The sequence below is a fragment of the Mus caroli genome, chromosome 8 (assembly GCF_900094665.2).
Source record: "Mus caroli chromosome 8, CAROLI_EIJ_v1.1, whole genome shotgun sequence".
Lineage (NCBI taxonomy): Eukaryota > Metazoa > Chordata > Mammalia > Rodentia > Muridae > Mus > Mus caroli.
The window spans coordinates 21914083-21935220 of NC_034577.1; the positions used below are offsets into that span (position 1 = coordinate 21914083).

At 38.2% G+C, this 21138-nt stretch overlaps 1 protein-coding gene across 1 annotated transcript in view; it reads left to right on the plus strand.

The window, feature by feature from the left end:
• The window catches only part of LOC110300392 (POTE ankyrin domain family member A), a 34782-nt gene extending 15775 nt beyond the window's left edge, over positions 1 to 19007 (plus strand). The window contains exons 9-14 of the mRNA XM_021170560.1: positions 277 to 346; positions 3067 to 3160; positions 9636 to 9664; positions 9762 to 9828; positions 11285 to 11349; positions 18680 to 19007. Coding sequence (XP_021026219.1) covers positions 277 to 346; positions 3067 to 3160; positions 9636 to 9664; positions 9762 to 9828; positions 11285 to 11349; positions 18680 to 18871 — 517 coding nt within the window. The 3' untranslated portion in view covers positions 18872 to 19007. The remainder of the gene's footprint in view (positions 1 to 276; positions 347 to 3066; positions 3161 to 9635; positions 9665 to 9761; positions 9829 to 11284; positions 11350 to 18679) is intronic.
• The last annotated feature ends 2131 nt before the right edge of the window (positions 19008 to 21138 follow it).

Genomic DNA, 21138 nt, shown 5'->3' on the forward strand with positions numbered 1-21138 from the left:
CTTTCTTTCTTTCTTTCTTTCTTTCTTTCTTTCTTTCTTTCTTTCTCTCTCTCTCTTTTTCTTTCTGCTATCACACATAGAATTAAGTTCAGTTTGACTTTTGTACAGATTTAAAACGTTAAAAATGCTTCAGAGACTCTCCTTGATGGTTTGAGTTGAGAGCCTTTGTTCAGTAAGAGGTCAAGCCATATTCACCCCCGAAGAAGAAGCATCGTTTCATTTGCAAGCTGTGCGGAACTGTGCTCACTGGTTCTTACTGCGTACTCTGCTCTGCAGGATCTCCAGCTGTCCTAACCCCGAGACTCCCGTGCTTACAATGAAGGAAGACGAGAACAGTGATGCCAGGGTAAACAGCTCCTCTGCGAGTTACCTTCCTTGGCCTAAGTTTGTTTTTGGTTTATTCTGAATGTTTACTAGTGGGCTGGATGCCATGTCAGTACATGGAAAGTTAGTGGACAGAAACAGGAGTGTGAGCAGGCTGAAAACACTTGTCAATTTGGTAAGCCATCAGGAGGACTGGTAACTACTTTGATGTCCTAGGCTGATGTGACACAATACGGAGCCCAAGAGAAATTGCATTAAGTTTCCAATAATAGAGGACATTTTAAACCTGGTCAGTGAGTATTTGGATAAACATAATTTTTATTTTCTAGGATACTTCTTCCATTGTGTTTTAAGTTTGTCTTTTAAGTTTTTCATGTTTCTTCTCTCTCTCTCTCTCTCTCTCTCTCTCTCTCTCTCTCTCTCTGACATTTGGGAGGATGCAGAGCTGTGGGGGTGGGGCTCAGTGTCATGATTTTATTTTTGCTTTTAAGTCCATTTATTTCACTTATTGATTTGTGCATGTTGAACCATCCCTGAATTTCAGAGATATTCATGGTCTATAATATTTTTGATGTGTATGTATCTTCTGTTTGCAAGTATTTTATTGAGAATTTTTGAGTCTCTGTTTACTGTGGATATTGGTTTACAATTTTTTTAATTGTATTTTTATCTTGATTCACAGAAGTTTGGGGGTACCTTTTTCTCCATTTTTGAATTGTTTTAAGAAGCATTCATTGTCTGTTCTTTAAAATTGCCTAGCTTTGGGGTGCATTCAGATGAAGAATCTGGTCTTCAGGCCAGGGTGGCCAGGATCAGAAGGAGGTGGCTGGCAGCGCTACCCCTGGGGCTCACATTCTTTACCAGGACAGGTCCTCAGATAGCCCCCCATTTTACACATTTCAGAATTATCTTTAGACATGCACCTGCTGGGCCTTTTAGATTTCTTGCTTAGAAGTAAAACATCTTTAAAATGAAAGCTGCATATTTGTAAAATATCTGAGGAAGAAGAAAGAGATAATTTGTGAAATTATTATGCAACCTGAAAGGCCAAGCTTTCAGGAAGGAAAGGTTCAAGGAAAAGCACAAATGCAAAATTGGAGACGAGAAATTCAGTTTGGATTTTAATGCTCGACTAAGGATACAGCAACGGAAGAGTTAAGAATATTGAGTACATTTATGGCACACATTCTTGTAATAATAACTATAAATAGTGAAAACACAAACATAACACCGAGGAAAGAGATGAACAGGGCCTGTGTTAAATGAAAGGAGAGTTGTACAGTGCTGTGAGCACAGTAGGTCAGTGCTGTGAGCACAGTAGGGCAGTGCTGTGAGTACAGTGGGGCAGTGCTGTGAGCACAGTAGGTGAAGACAGAGGACCTATCAGAATCCTAGTTCTGTCATTCAGCATCTTTGCAAAACTTATTAAATAAAGGAAAACATGTATCAATGTCAAGAATGTTACTATCACTTTAAGGTGATATAATATATGTGACATTTTCTTATATCTCATGAATAAATGCTAGGAATGGATAAAATCTTTTATGAAATGTAAATTATGTCACTATACAAGAAAACCAATCCTGTTTTTATTTTGCAACTTAAGTGTTGACGATACTTTTTTAGCCTGTAGACAGTAAAATGATAGTAGCATCAAGAATATATTAAAAAACCTTACAAGAAGCAGATATATTTTCAACTTGGACTGTGCTGAACGTTAGTAACTCATTTATTTATATATCCTATAGGAAGTCATCAACTTGGCACTTTTAAAGCCTTTCTGATGAAGTTTTAAATATTTTGACCTTCAATACATCTCTGTTACTAAGTATCCATCATGAGCTGTATAGACATTGCCTCTTGCAGATGAGGAGCTATGCTACTGTATTACAATAGAAAAACAAACAGCAAACACCTCTAAGCCTAGCTTTGGCGTGCATTCAGCTGGGTACTTTATATTAGCAAAAATTGTTTAGGAAGCCTCTGCCGAAATGACCTCGTTTCTAAAATCCTCCTTTTATATACACATTTCTATACAAAAAATTAGCTTTTCAAGCCAAATATCCTCTAATTTTATTTATTTATTACTCTGAGGTGAATGTGAGTGTGCGTGTGTGCACGAGTCTGCACACGCACAAATGTGCGTGGATCACAATGAGCATGTGGAGGTCAGGGGTCAACTCTGAGCAGTCATTCCTCCCTTCCCTGTGTGTATGGCTTTTTTTTTTGTGTCAAACCCATGTGTCAGTCTTCCTACCAAATGACTTTCCTCACCTAGGCATCTCGCAGGCCCCAAACCAAGTACTTAACACTGAAATAATTTCAGTCATCTGAAATGTTTAAATGTCTACAGCTTAAACTTACCAACCATGTTTATAAGACTATGTTCACATATGCATAGTTTAAAAATGCTCCTTTCTTTTTGATGTGGACTCTAAGTGTTAGATGGTATAATAGTGGCTCTCCTTTGGAAATGTGCACATGAATAAGTATCTTGCCTATGAATGTTTTCCTGTGAATTTTCTCATCAGATTCACAGAATTAGTACGCATATAAAAGTTACCACATGAAGTTGCAAGGTTAGGTTTGCTCTAGAGAGGCTTGCATGAGGTATGATACCAAAGCACTGAGATTTTAAACACATTTTCTTCTGGGTAAAATTGCTTTAAAAATAAACAATTCACATGTCTTAAAGTGATTAAGGAAAACCTATGAGACTAATTTTTATGTTAATTTTAACAGAGTAACTCGGAGAGCAAGCCTCCTAACTGTGCTGGCAATTCACTGGCGGCTATAGACAAAATACATGGAAATAGAGGAAAAAGAACTGTGGAAGGTATTTGTCCCTCCTGGTCTGCTTCTCTACTCACAGTGTCCAAGACCATTGCTCACTGGGCTGGACTGGAGGGAGTAAGGCTTAGCTGGGGTGGGTGGATTAGACAGGATCTCTGTTAGTGTGCATGCAGGATGAACAGCCTTCTCTGGAGACAGTTTTCAGTGAAACATCTCTCTCTATTGGAGGGGAATAAGGGTATATAAACCTTGGGGAATGGATTGGGGTTTTGGGGGTGAGTGTACATCATTGGCTAGGGCTGAGGGTGCTGGGGAATGCTTCATTTGCATCAAAAGGAATTCTAGGTGCTCGCTGGACTTGTCCTTATAAAGAGAGAAGTTTAACCTGTAACCTGGCCACCAGGCTACATGACTACCCCAAGGGTGGCAGATATGGAGGTCACAAGGCTGTGTGTGCCGGAAAATGCAGGCCAAGAGCAGGGAGGAAGTAGTATTACTCCTGCCGGTCTCAGGATGAGATTTCCGGAGTTCGGACATGGTTTTCAACCTCATTCTTGCTCCAGACCAACTCCCCTGGTCACACAGCCTTCTTTGTTTTATAAAAGGGTGTGAAGGGTGTGTGTGTGTGTGTGTGTGTGTGTGTGTGTGTGTGTGTGTGTGTGTGTGAGAGAGAGAGAGAGAGAGAGAGAGAGAGAGAGAGAGATGTCATCACAGTCACCAGCCTCTATGTAGGGAACAATTTGGTATTGAACTAGAACCTGATTAGCAGTGCTTTTTGCAAGGCTACTCATCTGTCGCTTTAGAAATTGGATGAGGCAGGATTCCAGGAGGAGAAGGAGGAGGAGGAAGAAAAAGAGGAGGAGAAGGGTGCCCCAATGGCCAGTATGGGGCCAAGGAGGAGAAGCCAAACTACCAGAGGCTTTGAATACAATGGGTTAGGGGTGCTGGGTGCATAGCTTGACCGGAGATTTCACTGGAGACTTTTGGAGATTTGTATGTCTTGTTCCATCAGTTCAGATTCATTGACATAGAAGCAACATTTCTCTCCCAACAACAGTGCAAGTATCCCCCCCCTCCCCATTCAGCAGTCATAAAGTCCTGAGCTCTCCAATTTTGTAAAACAACTCCCGTGAGGAAGGTCATTCGAGACAGTCCATGGTGGAAGCCATAGATAGCCTGGTCAAGCTTGTCCTGGAAGCTGTCAGCCAGGTGTTGTGTCAGGTCCCTTTGCTCTGAAAATACAGAGACTTTTAAAGGTAACCCTGTAGGTACATTTCCGCATTCGCACACATATGGGATCTGTGGTGTGCACAGATCAGGTAATGGTGATTCTGCTCCACGTTTGAGTATTGAAGACGAATAATAAGAACAAAATGAAAGAGGGTAAAACATATCTCCCAATTAATTTTCATACCAATTTCATATTGAAATAACACATAAGATATATTAGTAAATAAAAAAAGATCTGTACTAAAATGACTTTCACCTATTTTTGGTAGCTTTTAATATGTTTTCCAGAAAATATAAAATTATACATAATATATTTTTATTTGTATTATATGGTATTATTTAAGAACATAGACCTTTAATTAGGTTGATTGATACCGGACGCAAGCCTACTAATGAAGTATAGGCAAGGTGGTTCAGGGTGTCAGGGACTCTGCGTTTGCAGTAAGTCCTCAGTCCCCGTGAGCCAGCCACCTGCTCAGTAGCAGTATTGCACCACTTCTTAGCAAAATGCTACTAGGTAATCAACAGCGATGTAATAGAATGAAGACAGAAAATGAATTTGCTTTTGCTTTAATTCATGTTTATAGAAAATATGGGAGAAACAAAGATAAAAAGAGACAGAAGTCACAATCCTCAAATGAATTTTTTAAGTAGGAAATTTATGGTAAGAATTCCCACAGAAGAACCAACCAGACCGCCCCCCCCCCCCAAGCTCCCAGGGACTAAACTACCAACCAAAGAGTACACATGGGTGGGTCCACGGCTCTAGATACAAATGTAGCAGAGGATGACCCTATCTGGCATCAATGGAAGGGGAGGCTCTTGGTCCTGTGGAGACTTGTTGCCACAGTGTGGGGGGATGCTAGAGCGGTGAGGTGGGAGTGGGCTGGTGGATGAGGGAACGACCTCTTAGAAGCAAAAGGAGGGAGATGGGATGGGGGTTTGCAGAGGGGAGACTGGGAAGGGGGGCTACATTTGAAATGCAAATAAATAAAATAACCAAAAAAAAAAAAAAAGGAAAAGAGAAAAAAGTAGAGAAGATGAAGACCTGAGCTGTGGAGACTACTCCTGTAAAGTAGAGGGAGGCCTGGAGATGAGGCTCAGTCAGCAGAGAGCTTGCCTGGTATGCAGGGAGCCCTGTGTCCCCAGCACCTCATAAGCACATAGCTGGAGGCAGGAGAATCAGAAGACCAAGGTCCATCTGCTACATAGTGAGGTCAAGGCCAACTTGGGATACAGGAAACCCACTCTCAAGCAAACTAACAAGTGGCAAAGGAAAAAAAAAGAAAGGAAGAGTGCTTTTTAGCTGTAAGAGCAAGAATAATTCTGGGATTAACTAGGGAATGTAATGAACTGACTAGTTAATCTGAATTAACCAGGGAATGTAAATGAACTGAGTTCAGATGACTTCAATATATGTGTATTCCCACCAAAGATGAGGTTATTGCTGCTCCTGGCAAAAGTGGTGGGTTGAAGGAATGTTCAAATTTAGTAAACTGCAGTCACACAATCACCTCTCCATAATCACCAGACTCTGGAGATGTATGTTGAATAGATAAATTATCAATATTAACAAATAACCGAATATAGAAGAATGTGTTATTAAAATTATTTTTTTGCTAATTTATTTTTATCATATGAAAATGTTTTAATAAATAGAAAAAGAAAAATAATATATCCTCAGGAATATAGGTAGATTTGGGTAGGTTTTGTCCTACCCAAAGCCTTTCATATTCTCCAGGATTAGAAACCAAAGTGCCACCTTTGACTTGTTTGGTTCATCATATTAGATCAACTAGATTCCCATCTTTGTAAGTGCTCTAGTGCAGGGGTGACAGGGAGAGGCATGGGAAGAGTGATTTGCAGTTACAGTGAAAAGTCACTGGAGTATTGAAGCCGACAAAGGAAAAGTATAGCCAGGGAAGACTTCATGCATTAGTTTTGAGTCTTGGAAGAAGAAATTTGTCTGATTATAGGCGAAAACAAATTCACATGTCAGAAACCATGTGATCACAGATGAACATGTGTAGCTTAGCTGTTACTTTGTGATCAAAATGATCAGTAGATTGTTTACAATGTAACATTATAAGATAAAGCCTAATGCACATTATGAATTTGTTTGTTGCTAAGGTACTTGGAAATTTGTTTCTGGAAACTTTATTCATTTATTTCTAAAGATTCAATATATTATTTATTTGTGTGAATGAAAGTACCAGTGGAGGCCAGAAGAGGGCATTGATTTCCTGGAATTGGAGTTACAGATGGTTGTGAGCTACTGTGTAGGTGCTGGGAATCGAACTCAGGTCCCCTGTAAGAGTTGCCAGAGCAATTAACCATGGGGCCATCTGTCTAACCCCTAAGATTATTTTCAATTCTAGAGATATATTACTTTATTTAATTATAACATTTCACCATGCATTTTTACTTTGTTCATTTTTGCTCCCCACTAACAATCTGTTGTTCTGCCTTACCCCTTCTCCTGTGCTCCTCCAATACCATCGCTACTCTTATGCCATTTATACATATGCAAGTCTACATGCTACTAAACACGAGACAAAACACGAGACATTTGCCTTTCTAAATGTGTCTGCTTTAATGGACATTAGTGATTCTTCAAACAGTAAGAAACAGCACCACACAATTCTAATCTGGGAGGTGACAAACAGTACAGGTTTACAAATTATATGTATATGTATTTAGATTTATAAAAGTTACATATGTGGACATACCATACAGCACACCAATCCCCACTTACTAGGCATATTTACTCAAGTTAGAAGATTATGGGCTGGCATAAGGCTGTGCTTCATTTAGCCCCAAATTGAAAAAAAAAAAAAACGTAAATACCTATCAATATGTAAATATAAAATCAAAATATGATATATCATATATCATATACATATCATGATATATCATATATATATCAAAATATGATATATTAATCGAATGAATTTTTCTTTTTTTATTAGATATTTTCTTTACTTACATTTGGATTCTGGCTGTATAATAACTGCCAAATTATTATCAAAAGTGGTTGTGCCAATTTCCATGACCAGAAATGTTTGAGTCTCAGTTGGCCCCCATCATTATGCATACTTCATATAGTCAGTTTTAAACTTCAGCTGTTATAGTGGGTGTTTGGTTTTCCACAGTTGATTATAATTTAATATTTATTTTCCAAACATCAATGCAGTTGGGCAACTTTCAGTATTCATTTGTATATTTTCTCTTGAATTTTTGTTCAAGTCTTTTTCTCCTTCAAATTAAACTTTGGACTATTAAAAAACATTACAGGTTAATTTGTGTCATGCCAAAAATCTGTATTTTTTATTAATTTTGCACAGATTTCTCCCTTGAGTATATTTCATTTATTTTTAAATTTCTTTTTTTAAAAACAATGTTTTTATTAGATATTTTCTTCATTTATATTTCAAATGCTATCCTGAAAGTCCCCTATACCCTCCCCCCACCCTGCTCCCCAACCCACCCACTCCCACTTCCTGGCTCTGGCATTTCCCAGTACTGGGGCATATAATCTTTGCAAGACCAAAGGCCTCTCCTCCCAAAGATGGCCGACTAGGCCATCTTCTGCTACATATGCAGCTAGAAACACGAGCTCTGGAGGTACCGGTTAGTTCGTATTGTTGTTCCTCCTATAGGGCTGTAGACCCCTTTAGCTCCTTGGGTACTTTCTCTAGCTCCTCCATTGAAGGCCCGGTGTTCCATCCAATAGATGACTGTGAGCATCCACTTCTGTATTTGCCAGGCACTGGCATAGCCTCACAAGAGACAGCTATATCAGGGTCCTGTCAGCAAAATCTTGCTGGCATATGCAATTGTGTCTGCGTTTGGTGGCTGATTATGGGATGGATCCCCGGTTGGGGCAGTCTCTGGATGGTCCTTCCTTCCATCTCAGCTCCAAACTTTGTCTCTGTAACTCCTTCCATGGGTATTTTGTCCCCCATTCTAAGAAGGAGCAAAGTGTCCACACTTTGGTCTTCCTTCTTCTTGAGTTTCATGTGTTTTGCAAATTGTATCTTGGATATTCTGTTTCTGGACTAATATCCACTTATCAGTGAGTGCTTATCATGTGAGTTCTTTTGTTATTGGGTTACCTCACTCAGGATGATACCCTCCAGAGTTGCCTAAGAATTTCATAAATTCATTGTTTTTAACAGCAGAGTAGTACTCCATTGTGTAAATGTACCATAATTTCTGTATCCATTCCTCTGTTGAGGGACATCTGGGTTCTTTCCAGCTTCTGGCTGTTATAAATAGGGCTGCTATGAACATAGTGGAGCATGTGTCCTTCTTACCGGTTGGGACATCTTCTGGATATATGCCCAGGAGAGGTATTGCTGGATCCTCCGGTAGTACTATGTCCAATTTTCTGAGGAACCGCCAGACTGATTTCCAGAGTGGTTGTACAAGCTTGCAATCCTACCAACAATGGAGGAGTGTTCCTCTTTCTCCACATTTTCGCCAGGATCTGCTGTCACCTGAATTTTTGATCTTAGCCATTCTGACTGGTGTGAGGTGGAATCTCAGAGTTGTTTTGATTTGCATTTCCCTATGATTAAGGATGTTGAACATTTTTCAGGTGCTTCTCAGCCATTCAGTATTCCTCAGTTGAGAATTCTTTGTTTAGCTCTGTACCCATTTTTAATGGGGTTATTTGATTTTCTGGAGTCCAGCTTCTTGAGTTCTTTATATATATTGGATATTAGTCATTTATCGTATTTAGGATTGGTAAAGATCCTTTCCCAATCTGTTGGTGGCTTTTTTGTCTTATTGACAGTCTCTTTTGCCTTACAGAAGCTTTGCAAATTTATGAAGTCCCATACGTCGATTTTCAATTTTACTGCACAACCGATTGCTGTTCTGTTCAGGATTTTTTCCCCTTGTGCCCATATCTTCTATATTTATATTTCTGATTGAATGTCTGCCATGTGTATGAGAGTGCCAGCCAGGGTCAGAAGATGACACTGGATCCCCTAGAGCCGGAGTTACAGGCAGCTGTGAGCCACTAGTTGTGGGTGATGGGAACTCTACTTGGGTCCTCTGGAGACTAAGAAATGCTTTTAACCACTGAGCCATGTCTAAATGTCATGGGTGTGTTTTTCATCTTTGTTGCTGTCCATATCTGTAAAAATCTTCCAGATATTCAAACCACAGAGTTAACAGTTTAAAATCTAAGAATGAGAATTTAATTCCATCCTAATTCTTTATGAGCATATGACTGGAATTGTATTGGCATAGAAATGATCATATTTCTCTTTGCGTTTTAGCATGGGTTGAGAAAGATCCATCTTCAGAGGTAATAAGCTTTTTATTTTATCGTGAATTATTAAATATGCACTATGTGATATAGATGAGTAAAACATTTGAATATCTTGCTTTTAAAATCTATTTAGTCTGCTGCCGAAGTCAGAGACTCTGTTACAAATGAAGCAGTGGAAAGGATCAAGCTGTTGCCTTCAGGTACACTTTGTGAAGGGGATCATTTTGGATCAAAATGAAGTGTTTGAAAAGTTTGTGGACCTCATCACCGTAATTCTGTTTCCTCCCCAAGTTGACTGTATGATCTGACGTAAGCAATAGGAGTAGCATCTATGTTTTCAAAAGAAGAATTTGTGCGTGCACGATCTGTAAAATATAAGTTGGACAAGTTGTTTCCATTTTGTATTTCAGTGTCCCATTCTTCCACTGTGGGATCTCTGTCATGAGGATTTACAGAGGGTGATTATGATACCCATGAGATTTTTTTTTATATAGTTTAAAAAATGCTCTCTGGAGCACCGGATACTGTGCTGCACACTGTAAACTCAGATATCTGAGAGAACCAGACTAGACATTCATTGATTTTGCTTTGGAAGTTTTGGACCAGTGTGTGCACAAAGCAGCCTATTGTTTCCTAAAAACTCAAGAAAAGCAATTTCATTTCTACTTGTATATCCAGTCAGCTTGCTGTCTGGAGTGTGTGTTCCTGTCAGTTGAACCTGTTAATCAGTCATAGATTCTATCTGTAACCACAAATCAGTTATTACAGCTTTACTGTTGCACAATTGACTTTATGTTTCAAAGCCAAAGATACTTATAAGTAGCCTGGTGTCACCGTTTTTTCCCTTAATTTTTCCTCTAGAAAGTTCTGTAGTTTCTTCACCTTACCTGTTAATTTTTAAATTACCCATTAATTCTAGAAAATCCACCACTAATATTTCATTTCCATTCTGCAAAATTTCATGCCATTTCCTATGAGGGCACAAAAATAATTTTTTGCACAGAATCAGGAAAACTGACTATACAGCTATGGTGTGAAGGGTGGACAGTTCTAGTGCCAGGGTGGAAAGGAAGTATATGGGAAGAAGTAATTTATAGTTACAGTGAAAAGTCACTGAAGTATTGAAGTTGTCAAAGAAAAAGTATAACCAGGGAATATTTCATGTATTAGTTTGAGTCTTGGAAGAAGAAATTTGTCTGATTACAGGTGAAAAAAATTTCACATGTCAGAAACCATGTGATCACAGATGAACATGTGTGGCTTAGCTGTTACTTTGTGATCAAAATGATTAGCAGGCTGTTTAAAATGTAACATTACAAGACAAAAGTTAATACACATTATGAATTTATTTGTTGCTAAGGTACTTGGAAATTTGTTTCTGGGAGCTTTAGTCATTTTGACTGAGTAGGTGAATTTGTGTGCAAATCTTCAGGATGTTCTTATGCGCTGAGCCTGGTGCCCTCTGCTGTTATGTCTGAGTAAATGGTGACAGCTTGGAGAGCTGGAAACATCCAGCGCCTTATATACTTAGTTGAAATTCTTAATCAGAAAGTAACAATATGTTATTTTAGCTAATTTAAACACTCATATTATTATGCAAACTGTTGCTCTATATGATTTCTGTACAATTAATAAAATAAACGTGTTTGCCAACAGAAACAGAGTTAGAGTTGATGTCAGTAGAAGATGTGTCTCGTGAAAGTGAAAATGACCACCCTTCGGTATGAAAACATTTAATTTTAAATATCACATAATTTTATTTTCTTTTGTTTAGTAGTATGGCATGAGTCTCAGGAAGCAGATTTTAGATTACTTGATAGAATTAATAAATTCTAACGGATAGATATCTAAATACTTAATGTTTAATAAAACATTTTTACTTTGTTATAAAATTTCACATAGTGAGTTCCAGGACAGCCAAAGCCACACAGCCAGACCCTCAGAACAAAAACAAAACCACAAACTCCAAAACGTTAGAATATCCTTAAATGGCATAATATTTATGGCTAAAGTTGAAAACATTATTTGTTATTTGCATTATATGCAAGGTGTTTTGATCATATTCATTGCTGGTGACCCAACCCCTTTCAGACCCAAGTCCTTCTCTACCTATGCAACTTTGAGTATTTCTTCCCCCTTTAACCATGTGTTTAGTATGTTCAGTGGAGAAGGAAGAACTGAAAGCTAGGTTCATAAATAGCTTGGAGCAGCTGTGTTGACAAAAATAGATGGGTATACATTATAAAGCATCTTATGTTTATATCATGGTATAAAAGAGACTTTTCTTTTTCTTTTTTAAAAGACTTCTTTATTTTATGTATATAACTACACCGTAGCTGTCTTCAGACACACCAGAAGAGGGCATTAGATCCTATTACAGATGGTTGTGAGCCACCATGTGGGAATTTAACTCAGGACCTCTGGAAGAGCAGTTGGTGCTCTTAACTGCTGAGCTATCTCTCAAGCCCCCATAACAGAGAGTTTTCAATCACTACTAAAACCACCACCTCATAGCCTTGTGTGCACTGAGGTTATCTGGAGGCACACATGAGTTTTAAGTTATGATAAATTGGAAAACCATACATTAAAGGTTATTTTTGATGGGTTCAGATTAATGTTGGTGATCATTTTGAAGTTTTTGTCTCCTGAGGAAAATGCAATCCCAATTTCTGCATGCTAGAACAATTTGTAGAGAGCTAGGGAAAAGGAAGAGACTCTCCTTCCAAAGCCAACCAAATAAGGCTGACCACTCCTCTGTGGTCAATAAGTACAGAGAAGCAAGAAAAGTGTCATTGTTTAGACTCTTCTATTCTCACATTCTCTTGATAGCTGTGCAGTACAATACTTACCTCCAATACTTAGGAATTAATGCGTCTTCATTTTTAAGTAATAGCCTTTTCCAATGCCAGGTACGTAGCCCATCTCTTACCCCTATCCCCAAAGTCCAGTTTCTCTGTACATTTTCTAGACTCCCCAAAGGAGTTTTTTTTTTTTTTTGTTGAACATGATTTTAATACTTTCAACTATTAATATTCAACAAGCAGAATAATTATTTTAAGATATATTTCATTGTTATGTCTCCCTTTTCATTTCTGATTTTATTAATTTGGATACTGTCTCTGTGCCCTCTGCTTAGTCTGGTTAAGGGTTTATCAATCTTGTTGATTTTCTCAAAAAAACCAGCTGGTTTTGTTACTCTTTGTATAGTTCTTTTTGTTTCTATTTGGTTGATTTCAGCCCTGAGTTTGATTATTTCCTGCCATCTACTCCTCTTGGGTGTATTTGCTTCTTTGTTCTAGGGCTTTCAGGTGTGTTGTCAAGCTGTTAGTGTAAGCTCTCTTCAGTTTCTTTTTGGAGGCGCTTAGAGCTATGAAGTTTCCTCTTACTACTGCTTTCATTCTGTCCCATAAGTTTTGGTATGATGTCTTCCATTTTCATTAAATTCTAAAAAGTCTTTAATTTCTTTCTTTATTTCTTCCTTGACCAAGTGATCATTGAATAGAGTGTTGTTCAGTTTCCATGTGTATGTGTGCTTTTCATTTTTTTTTGTTGCTATTTAAGACCAGTCTTAGTCCTTGGTGATCTGATAGGGTTGCATGGGATTATTTCAATCTTCTTGTATCTGTTGAGGCCTGTTTTGTGCCCAATTATATGGTCAATTTTGGAGAACGTACAGTGAGGTACTGAGAAGAAGGTATATTCTTTTGATTTAGGATGAAATTTTCTATAAATATTTGTTGGATCCATTTGTTTCAAAACTTTTGTTAGTTTCACTGTGTCTCTGTTTAGTTTCTGTTTCCAGGATCTGTCCATTGATGAGAGTGGGATGTTGAAGACTCCCGCTATTATTGTGTGAGGTGCGATGTGTGCTTTGAGTTTTAGTAAAGTTTCTTTTATGAATGTGGGTGCTCTTGCTTTTGAAGCATAGATGTTCAGAATTAAGAGTTCATCTTGGTAAATTTTACCTTTGATGAGTATGAAGTGTCCCTTCTTATCTTTTTTGGTAGGTTTGTACTTTGACCAGTATGAAGTGTCCTTCCTTATCTTTTTTGATAACTTTTGGTTGAAAATTGATTTTATTTGATATTAGAATGGCTATTCCAGCTTGTTTCTTGGGACCATTTGCTTGGAAAATTGTTTTCCAACTTTTTACTCTGAGGTAGTGTCTGACTGTGTCACTGAGGTGCATTTCCTGTCTGCAGCAAAATGCAGGGGCCTGTTTACATATCCAGTCTGTTGGTCTATGTCTTTTTGGGGGAATTGATTCCATTGATGTTAAGAGATATTAAGGAAAAGTGATTTTTACTTCTTGTTATTTTTGTTGTTAGAGGTGGAATTATGTTTGTATGGCTATCTTCTTTTAGGTTTGTTGAAGGATTACTTTCTTGCTTTATCTAGGGTGTAGTTTCAAAACCTTGTGTTGATGTTTTCCATCTATTATCCTTTGTAGGGCTGGGTTTGTGGAAAGATATTGTGTAAATTTGGTTTTGTCATGGAATATATTGGTTTCTCCATCTGTGGTAATTGAGAGTTTTGCTGGGTATAGTAGCCTGGGCTGGCATTTGTGTTCTCTTAGGGTCTGTATGACATCTTCCCAGGATCTTCTAGGTTTCATAGTCTCTGGTGAGATAATCTGGTACAATTCTGATAGGTCTGCCTTTATATGTTACTTGATCTTTTTTCCTTACTGCTTTTAATAATCTTTGTTCAATGCATTTGGTGTTTTGATTATTATGTAACTGGAGGAATTTCTTTTCTGGTCCAGTCTATTTGGAGTTCTGTAGGCTTCATGTATGTTCATGGGCATCTCTTTCTTTAGGTTTGGGAAGTTTTCTCCTATAATTTTGTTGAAGATATTTACTGGCCCTTTGAGTTGGGAATCTTTGCTCTCTTTTATACATATTATCCTTAGGTTTGGCCTTCTCATTGTGTCCTGGATTTCCTGGATAATTTGTGTTAGGAGCTTTCTGCTTTTTGCGGTTTTTTTTTTTTTAATTTTTCCTGTTGTCTTAATGTTTTCTATGGTATCTTCTGCCCTTGAGGTTTTCTCTTCTATCTCTTGTATTTTGTTGGTGATGCTTGGATCTATGACTCCTGATCTCTTTCCTAGGTTTTCTAATGCTAGGGTTGTCTCCCGTTGTGAGTTCTTTTTTTTTTTTTAACTTAAACACAAAAAAGAAATATCAATTTATTTTTCATTGCAAAAGTCAATATTGGAAAGGAGAACCAGCTCCGTAGGTCTGCCCTGTGAGTTCTTTATTGTTTCCATTTACATGTTTTTGTTCTGGTTTTGTTCATTTCCTTCACCTGTTTGATTGTATTTTCCTGTAATTCTTTAAGTGATTTTTGTGTTTCCTCTTTAAGGGCTTCTAGGTGTTTACCTGTGTTCTCCTGTATTTCTTTAAGGGAGTTATTTACGTCCTTCTTAAAGTCCTCTATCATCAGCATGAGAAGTGATTTTAGATCTAAATCTTGCCTTTCTGGTGTGATGGTGTATCCAGGACTTGCTATGATGGGTGAATTGGGTTCTGATGATGCCAAGTATCCTTGGTTTCTGTTGGTTATGTTCTTTGTTTTTTTTTTTTTTTTAAGTTTTTTTTTTTTTTTTAAGATTTATTTATTTATTATATGTAAGTACACTGTAGCTATCTTCAGACACTCCAGAAGAGGGCGCCAGATCTCATTACGGATGGTTGTTAGCCACCATGTGGTTGCTGGGATTTGAACTCTGGACCTTTGGAAGAGCAGTCGGGTGCTCTTACCCACTGAGCCATCTCACCAGCCCGTTGGTTATGTTCTTATGTTTGCCTCCTGCCATCTGATTATCTCTAGTGCTACCTGCCCTTGCTATATCTGACTGGAGCCTATCCTTTCTGTGATCCTGATTGTGCCAGAACTCCTCAGAGTTCAGTTGTCTCTGTGATCCTGTGATTCTATGATCCTGTGATCCTTGGTGTGTCAGATCTCCTGGGATTCAAGTTGCTTCTGGGTCCCCGAGATCCCGGTGTGACACCAAGCTCCTGGGATTCTGTGGTCTTGGGCGTGTTAGAGTGCCTGTGATTAGAACCTCTTCTGTGTGTTGTGGGATTGGTTTTGGAGTTCACACCTAAGGTCTGCTCAGGGCACTGGCTCAGACCGAAAGGAACCTGTGCCACTGGTCGGCTGGAGATCCTGGGTACCCAGGTTCTGCTGATCCCAGTTCCTTCTAGTGTTGAGGCAGATGTTGTTTCCTCCTCCAGGAATTATCTTTATCTGAGCTTTCATGACCATTTATTGTATTCTTTAGTTGTTCCTTAAAAAAAAAAAAAAGCATCGGATACACTGTGCTACCCAAATATCCGTGGATGTGTAATTATCCATAGGAGTGTGGCAGATTTTCCAGGAGTTACACTCAGAGAAACAGTTCCTCTCCCAGCATCTTATAGCTCCATGGCTAGGCTGGAACTTTCAGCCAGCTTCTCTCTCCATGCAGGGATTTGGTCTGTCTTGGGCTTGCACAGTTTAGTGGGTGCACAGTTTAGTTCATAAGGGCATCTACCTACATGGTGCTCCAAAGACATTTTCCTTGTGGTCACCCACCACTTCTATAATGATTCTTGAGCCTTGGAAGGAGGGGTATGGAATATATACTATATTTAGAGATGAGCATTCTGCAACCAGTGGCATTTTTGTATGTGGTCTCTGTGCTGATCACCATCTGCCATAAATAAAAGCTGCTTGGATGAGGGTTAAGAGATGCATTAATTTATAAGTTTAACAAAAAGTCATTAGAAGTAACTTTAATTCCTATATCCATTTAGCAGGGTAATAGCAGTAGACTCTCCCTAGGGCCTGTGGTTTGTATAGCCATGGGTTCTTCACCTCATAATAGTTCTATGGGCTTAATGTTTTGGAGCAGAACATAAATTCATTCAGAAGGTGGTGGATAACTCTCATAATGTTTGTGTCATGATTATATCAGTGTTCATGAATTGCCAGGCCCCTTTGTCCAGCCTGTGTCAAGTTGACACACAAAACCAGCCAGCACATATGAGTTTACAACATTTATATTATTTCACTGTCAGGAGCCATCTAAGAAAGGATAAGGCTAGCGGATGAGCTTCTGGGAGGTGGCCCACTGTCTTTGCATGGTCTTGGATGGGCGAGATCTCAGAGGCAAGGCCCCTAGAGACTTCATCCCAGGATAGCTTCTTGCAGCTGATATGTCTTTCCTGTGATTATTACATGGCCTAAGGATTCCTGGGTACCACTCCAGCCTATTAGGAGATTTCCTGTAGATCAACATAAAGATGAACTGTCATGAATTAATACTGTTGAGGTGAATTAAAGATTTTATAGACTTCTTGATTTGATTTAAGTAATCTTAGGAAGGAAGCTTTAAGAGATGGCTTTAGTTGTTTTGCTAGAAAGATATAATAAAAGTATAACCATACATAGGGCTGCACCCTCCTCATAAATAGTAAGTTAAGGCTGCATAATAAGAAATACAATGAGCTTTCATAAATTACACTAAAAGGAGATATAGGCTTGGGACAAATTTGTGTTCAAGGAAAATCATTCAGGCCAAAGATGAGGCCACAGGTATGCACTATGATAAGGCAAGGTCATGTAAAAATTGTTGCTTTGAACAGAACGAAAAGACTGCTTTCACTGTTAGTGATATCTTTCTGTTACTCTCCTTTAATGTAACACTCTATTTATGAGGTAATTTCTTTTTTACATAGAGGACTTTTTGTCCAAAAAACTATAAAAGCCTAAAAGCAATTAAAAAGGGGGGGGGGCATTCTCTGCTTCATCCAGTGTGTGTGTTTTCTATGTGAGTGACTCCTTTCCTTTCCTTTCTTTTCTTTTTGGTTCAAAAAGAGTTGACAAGCTCCATGCCTCTTGCCTGGCCAGTGAGCAACTTCTGGCTAACTTGACAAAGAAAGGAGCACTAGCAATAAAATCCTTTTCATAATTCCCCAGCACTTATTTAAGTGCAAGGAGTTTAAGTTTCCCCAGTGCTTATTCAAGCACAGAGAGTTCAAGAGAAAAGAAGCTGGTGGTTTTCAGCAACAGAATAAAGCAAGAAAATGTTAAGTTTCCAGAAGCTACTAGCTTCTAGCCCTCAGTCAGAGAGAGTTACAAAGCTGGAGATGTCAGTCTTTTGGCTTTCATCCAACTTTGTATTCCACCTCAGCTTCGAACCCTGAAAGGCCGGGGCAGCATCTGGTATTTTACCTCTCCTTCTACCCTGCCAACTTCTCATGTGCCCCCTCACACTTCCTCCCATATTCATGCCTTTTCTTCCTTAATTTTATTGTTATGGTCATACATGTGCATATATATGTATATAGACAAACACATATACACAGCCTTATACTGTGTGTTCTTACTAAGGCTTGCTATCAGTTTTGGAATTTCTTCACTATGAAAAAGCTGCATATTATATCTGATAGTTTATGCTATTATTTAAATACAATATAAATAAACATTTTCTAAGTTATCATTTATGTAAGCATTTTCTACCAGTAAACATTTTATATAAAAACAGGTTTGGTTTAAGAATTGCTTACCCATACCAAACATCTTCGGTGCTTTGTTTATACACAACACAATAAGCTAGAAAATATTTTTTCTGCCTCTAAGACTTTTCTGTCATTGGAGAAGTACTCTAAATGTTAAGTGTTCTGCTATAGCAAGTATTTTTATTTTTAATAAAATCAGAAATATGTATTTTTGAGAATTATTCTTTTTGTGAGACTATAAAATAGCACTAGGTACTTAGAGGTTGATTTTTATAAAAATGTGCAGGCTATCCACTATTGTATATATGCATTTGTTTCTTCTGTTGTTCCATGATCTGTTTACATAGTCAACAGCCAGATGATGGAAAAATATTAAATTTATATAAATAGCATGTAAAGCATCTCCATATATAATGTTTTAGTGTCTGTACAACTTACTGTTATTTTCTATTTTAATTGCTTTCAAAGTTGAAAAATCATATATCTTCTCAGAAGGCAGCTAGGAAATATTTGTGTAACTTGTTATTGACACTTATTTTAACAGAGAGACTCAGAGCATCTTCCAAAGATAAAGGTTGGCCATTCATCTCGTTCAGGATATCAAATGGGAAAAATGAATATAAATCGACAAATGAAAGGTAGGATTAACATTTTTATTATTTTTTTATTAAAAATTTATGTGATCACTTACTTATTCAAAACAGGTCACTGTTACATGATACTAAAATATTATTGAGTATCTAACAAGGAATGAGAAACTTAAATAACAACTTGAGCAATTTCAAATGTTAGCAACATGCTAAACTGATACTGTCACTAAAAGATCTGAATTATTAGTTACTATAGGATATTCTAATAACCCAGGAATTCTGGTATCAAGGAAGAGAATAGAAGGAGACTAAAGAACAAGAAAAGTAGTCAATACAGAAATGAAATGATAGGAAATTAGGCTTTCTACACATGAGGGAGGGGGAGTTTTGAGACTACTTTGTCTAAAGCATGGAATGGTATCAGAAATGTTGTAAAAGCACGACCCGAGTTTCTAGCAACTAATCATGCCTAAGACGTGGAATCAAATGTTCCTATGCGTTTCTCATCACTCAAGGCATTGAGTACCCCATCACGTAAAGCAATGCTTTATATACCATAGATAAAGAAAATCATGTATGGTCAGGCACGCATATAAACGTTTAATGTCATGTAAAGCACTGTGTCTTCACAGGGGCATTTATGTAGATGACAATAGTGTTGGAAGGAAAGGCACAGGATTACTAATGGGAAGATTAGGAAACTCACCAAGAAGACAACTGCGCAAAGGTGCATGACAGCTCATGCTGTTTTCATTGAGGGGATTGGAAGCGAGAAAGGGAGTTAGGTAAAGTTATTAAGAAGAAGACTCCATATTTACCAAAAAATTTCAAGTTTTAAGACTTACCCATGCTGCACCATGTCACAAGTGCGCACTGTGCCCCAGAGTCTCTGGGGCCATGCATCTCTAATATAATCTCTGGAGATGCAGGTATTGGGACTCTGTCCACAGTCTAAAGAGACAAAAATACAGACACATTTTCTATACACAGAGCAATGAATGACATTTAGGAACAAAACTGGACAAAAAGAGACCACACATTTTTCTTTTGTTTCTTAGCATGTTTTGAGCCAGAGAGAAAGGAGTAAATAAATAAAGGAATGGAAGGTGTAATACCAGCTGTCGGGCTCTGCATGGTTCCAGAATCTTATATTTGTAATTCTTATATACTTTTGGTAAATGGAGAGAAAGTGGTTCTAATAATCCACAAAATAGTATAAAACTGAAAAACTCAAGTCTGCAGATCTATACATTATTTTAACAAATAAACGTTCTAGTTAGAGAAGAAAAGGGAGATACTAGTGAAGGGCGTGCTCTAGGGAGACCTCAGGTGATTCACCTCACGCTAGTTCTGCACACTTAACAGTGAAAACAAAGGCACCATCTTTGTTTTATTGCCTTTATGTGGGTTGGTGGAAGTGAAGGGAGATGTTTGAATCAGAGCAGATGTCAGCCAATTGCTTTGTATAACTTCTAAGTCTCAAAAGAATAAGGTGAATTGATCTTAAGTAGACAAGGGAAATTAACTTGGACACAGTAGCATTGTTCACTCGTATGAGAAACAACATTCTATATCATACAGTTGTTTCATGGAAGTTCTTTGAGCACAAATGTGATATGCCAAAATAATGTACCTTTGGAGAGTTCATCCCTTTAATATAAAATTTTACAAAGTTTAATAAATAGTACATTGATCTCACATCTAACAGGCTTCTAATATGTTACATTTACCTGGAAATTCAGTTCATATTTTCTTTGGATAATCACAGTTCACTATTGAAGTCTTGCACACTATGCTCTACATGTGATTCATATAACTTCTTATATTACTGAATCAAGGAGCATTAGGATATCCGAACTAAAATGTAAAAGTATAGGCATGGCAGTCAACAAGGAGAGTGTAGGAAACGGAGGATGTTGTAAACTTAATTTTTTAAAAGTACTAAATAATTAAAAATTATTTAGTTTAGAGAACTCTCTTTGAGAAGTTACTACTGGTGTGTCCTTTCTAATTTATGTCACCCATTGAGGAAGGCGACAAATCTCACCCTTAGAGGCAGAGTTTGCTGACAGTGTTTTGGTGAGATATACAACGTCTCACTCTACCAGCATCTTTGCCAGTCAAGTGTCCCCAGAGTCATGATTTGCTTCTTAGTGAGGAGTCATTGATGTCTGCATCAATCCGCATGCTCACCACATGGGCACATGCGCCTCTTCCGCTTCTGGTACAGTCGTTGGTTTCACAGTCCTCTTTGAAAATATTTGTTGAGCCCCTGCCCCTGGCACGGCCGGGCTGCTAGGTTGTCTGCTGGGCTGTGGTCCGCAACCTGGAGCTGGTGTTCGAGTTGGTGGTGGTGGAAGAGGAGCCAGAGGGTCGATACGTGTCCGTATCCCTGCGCCAGGCCCGCCTAGGG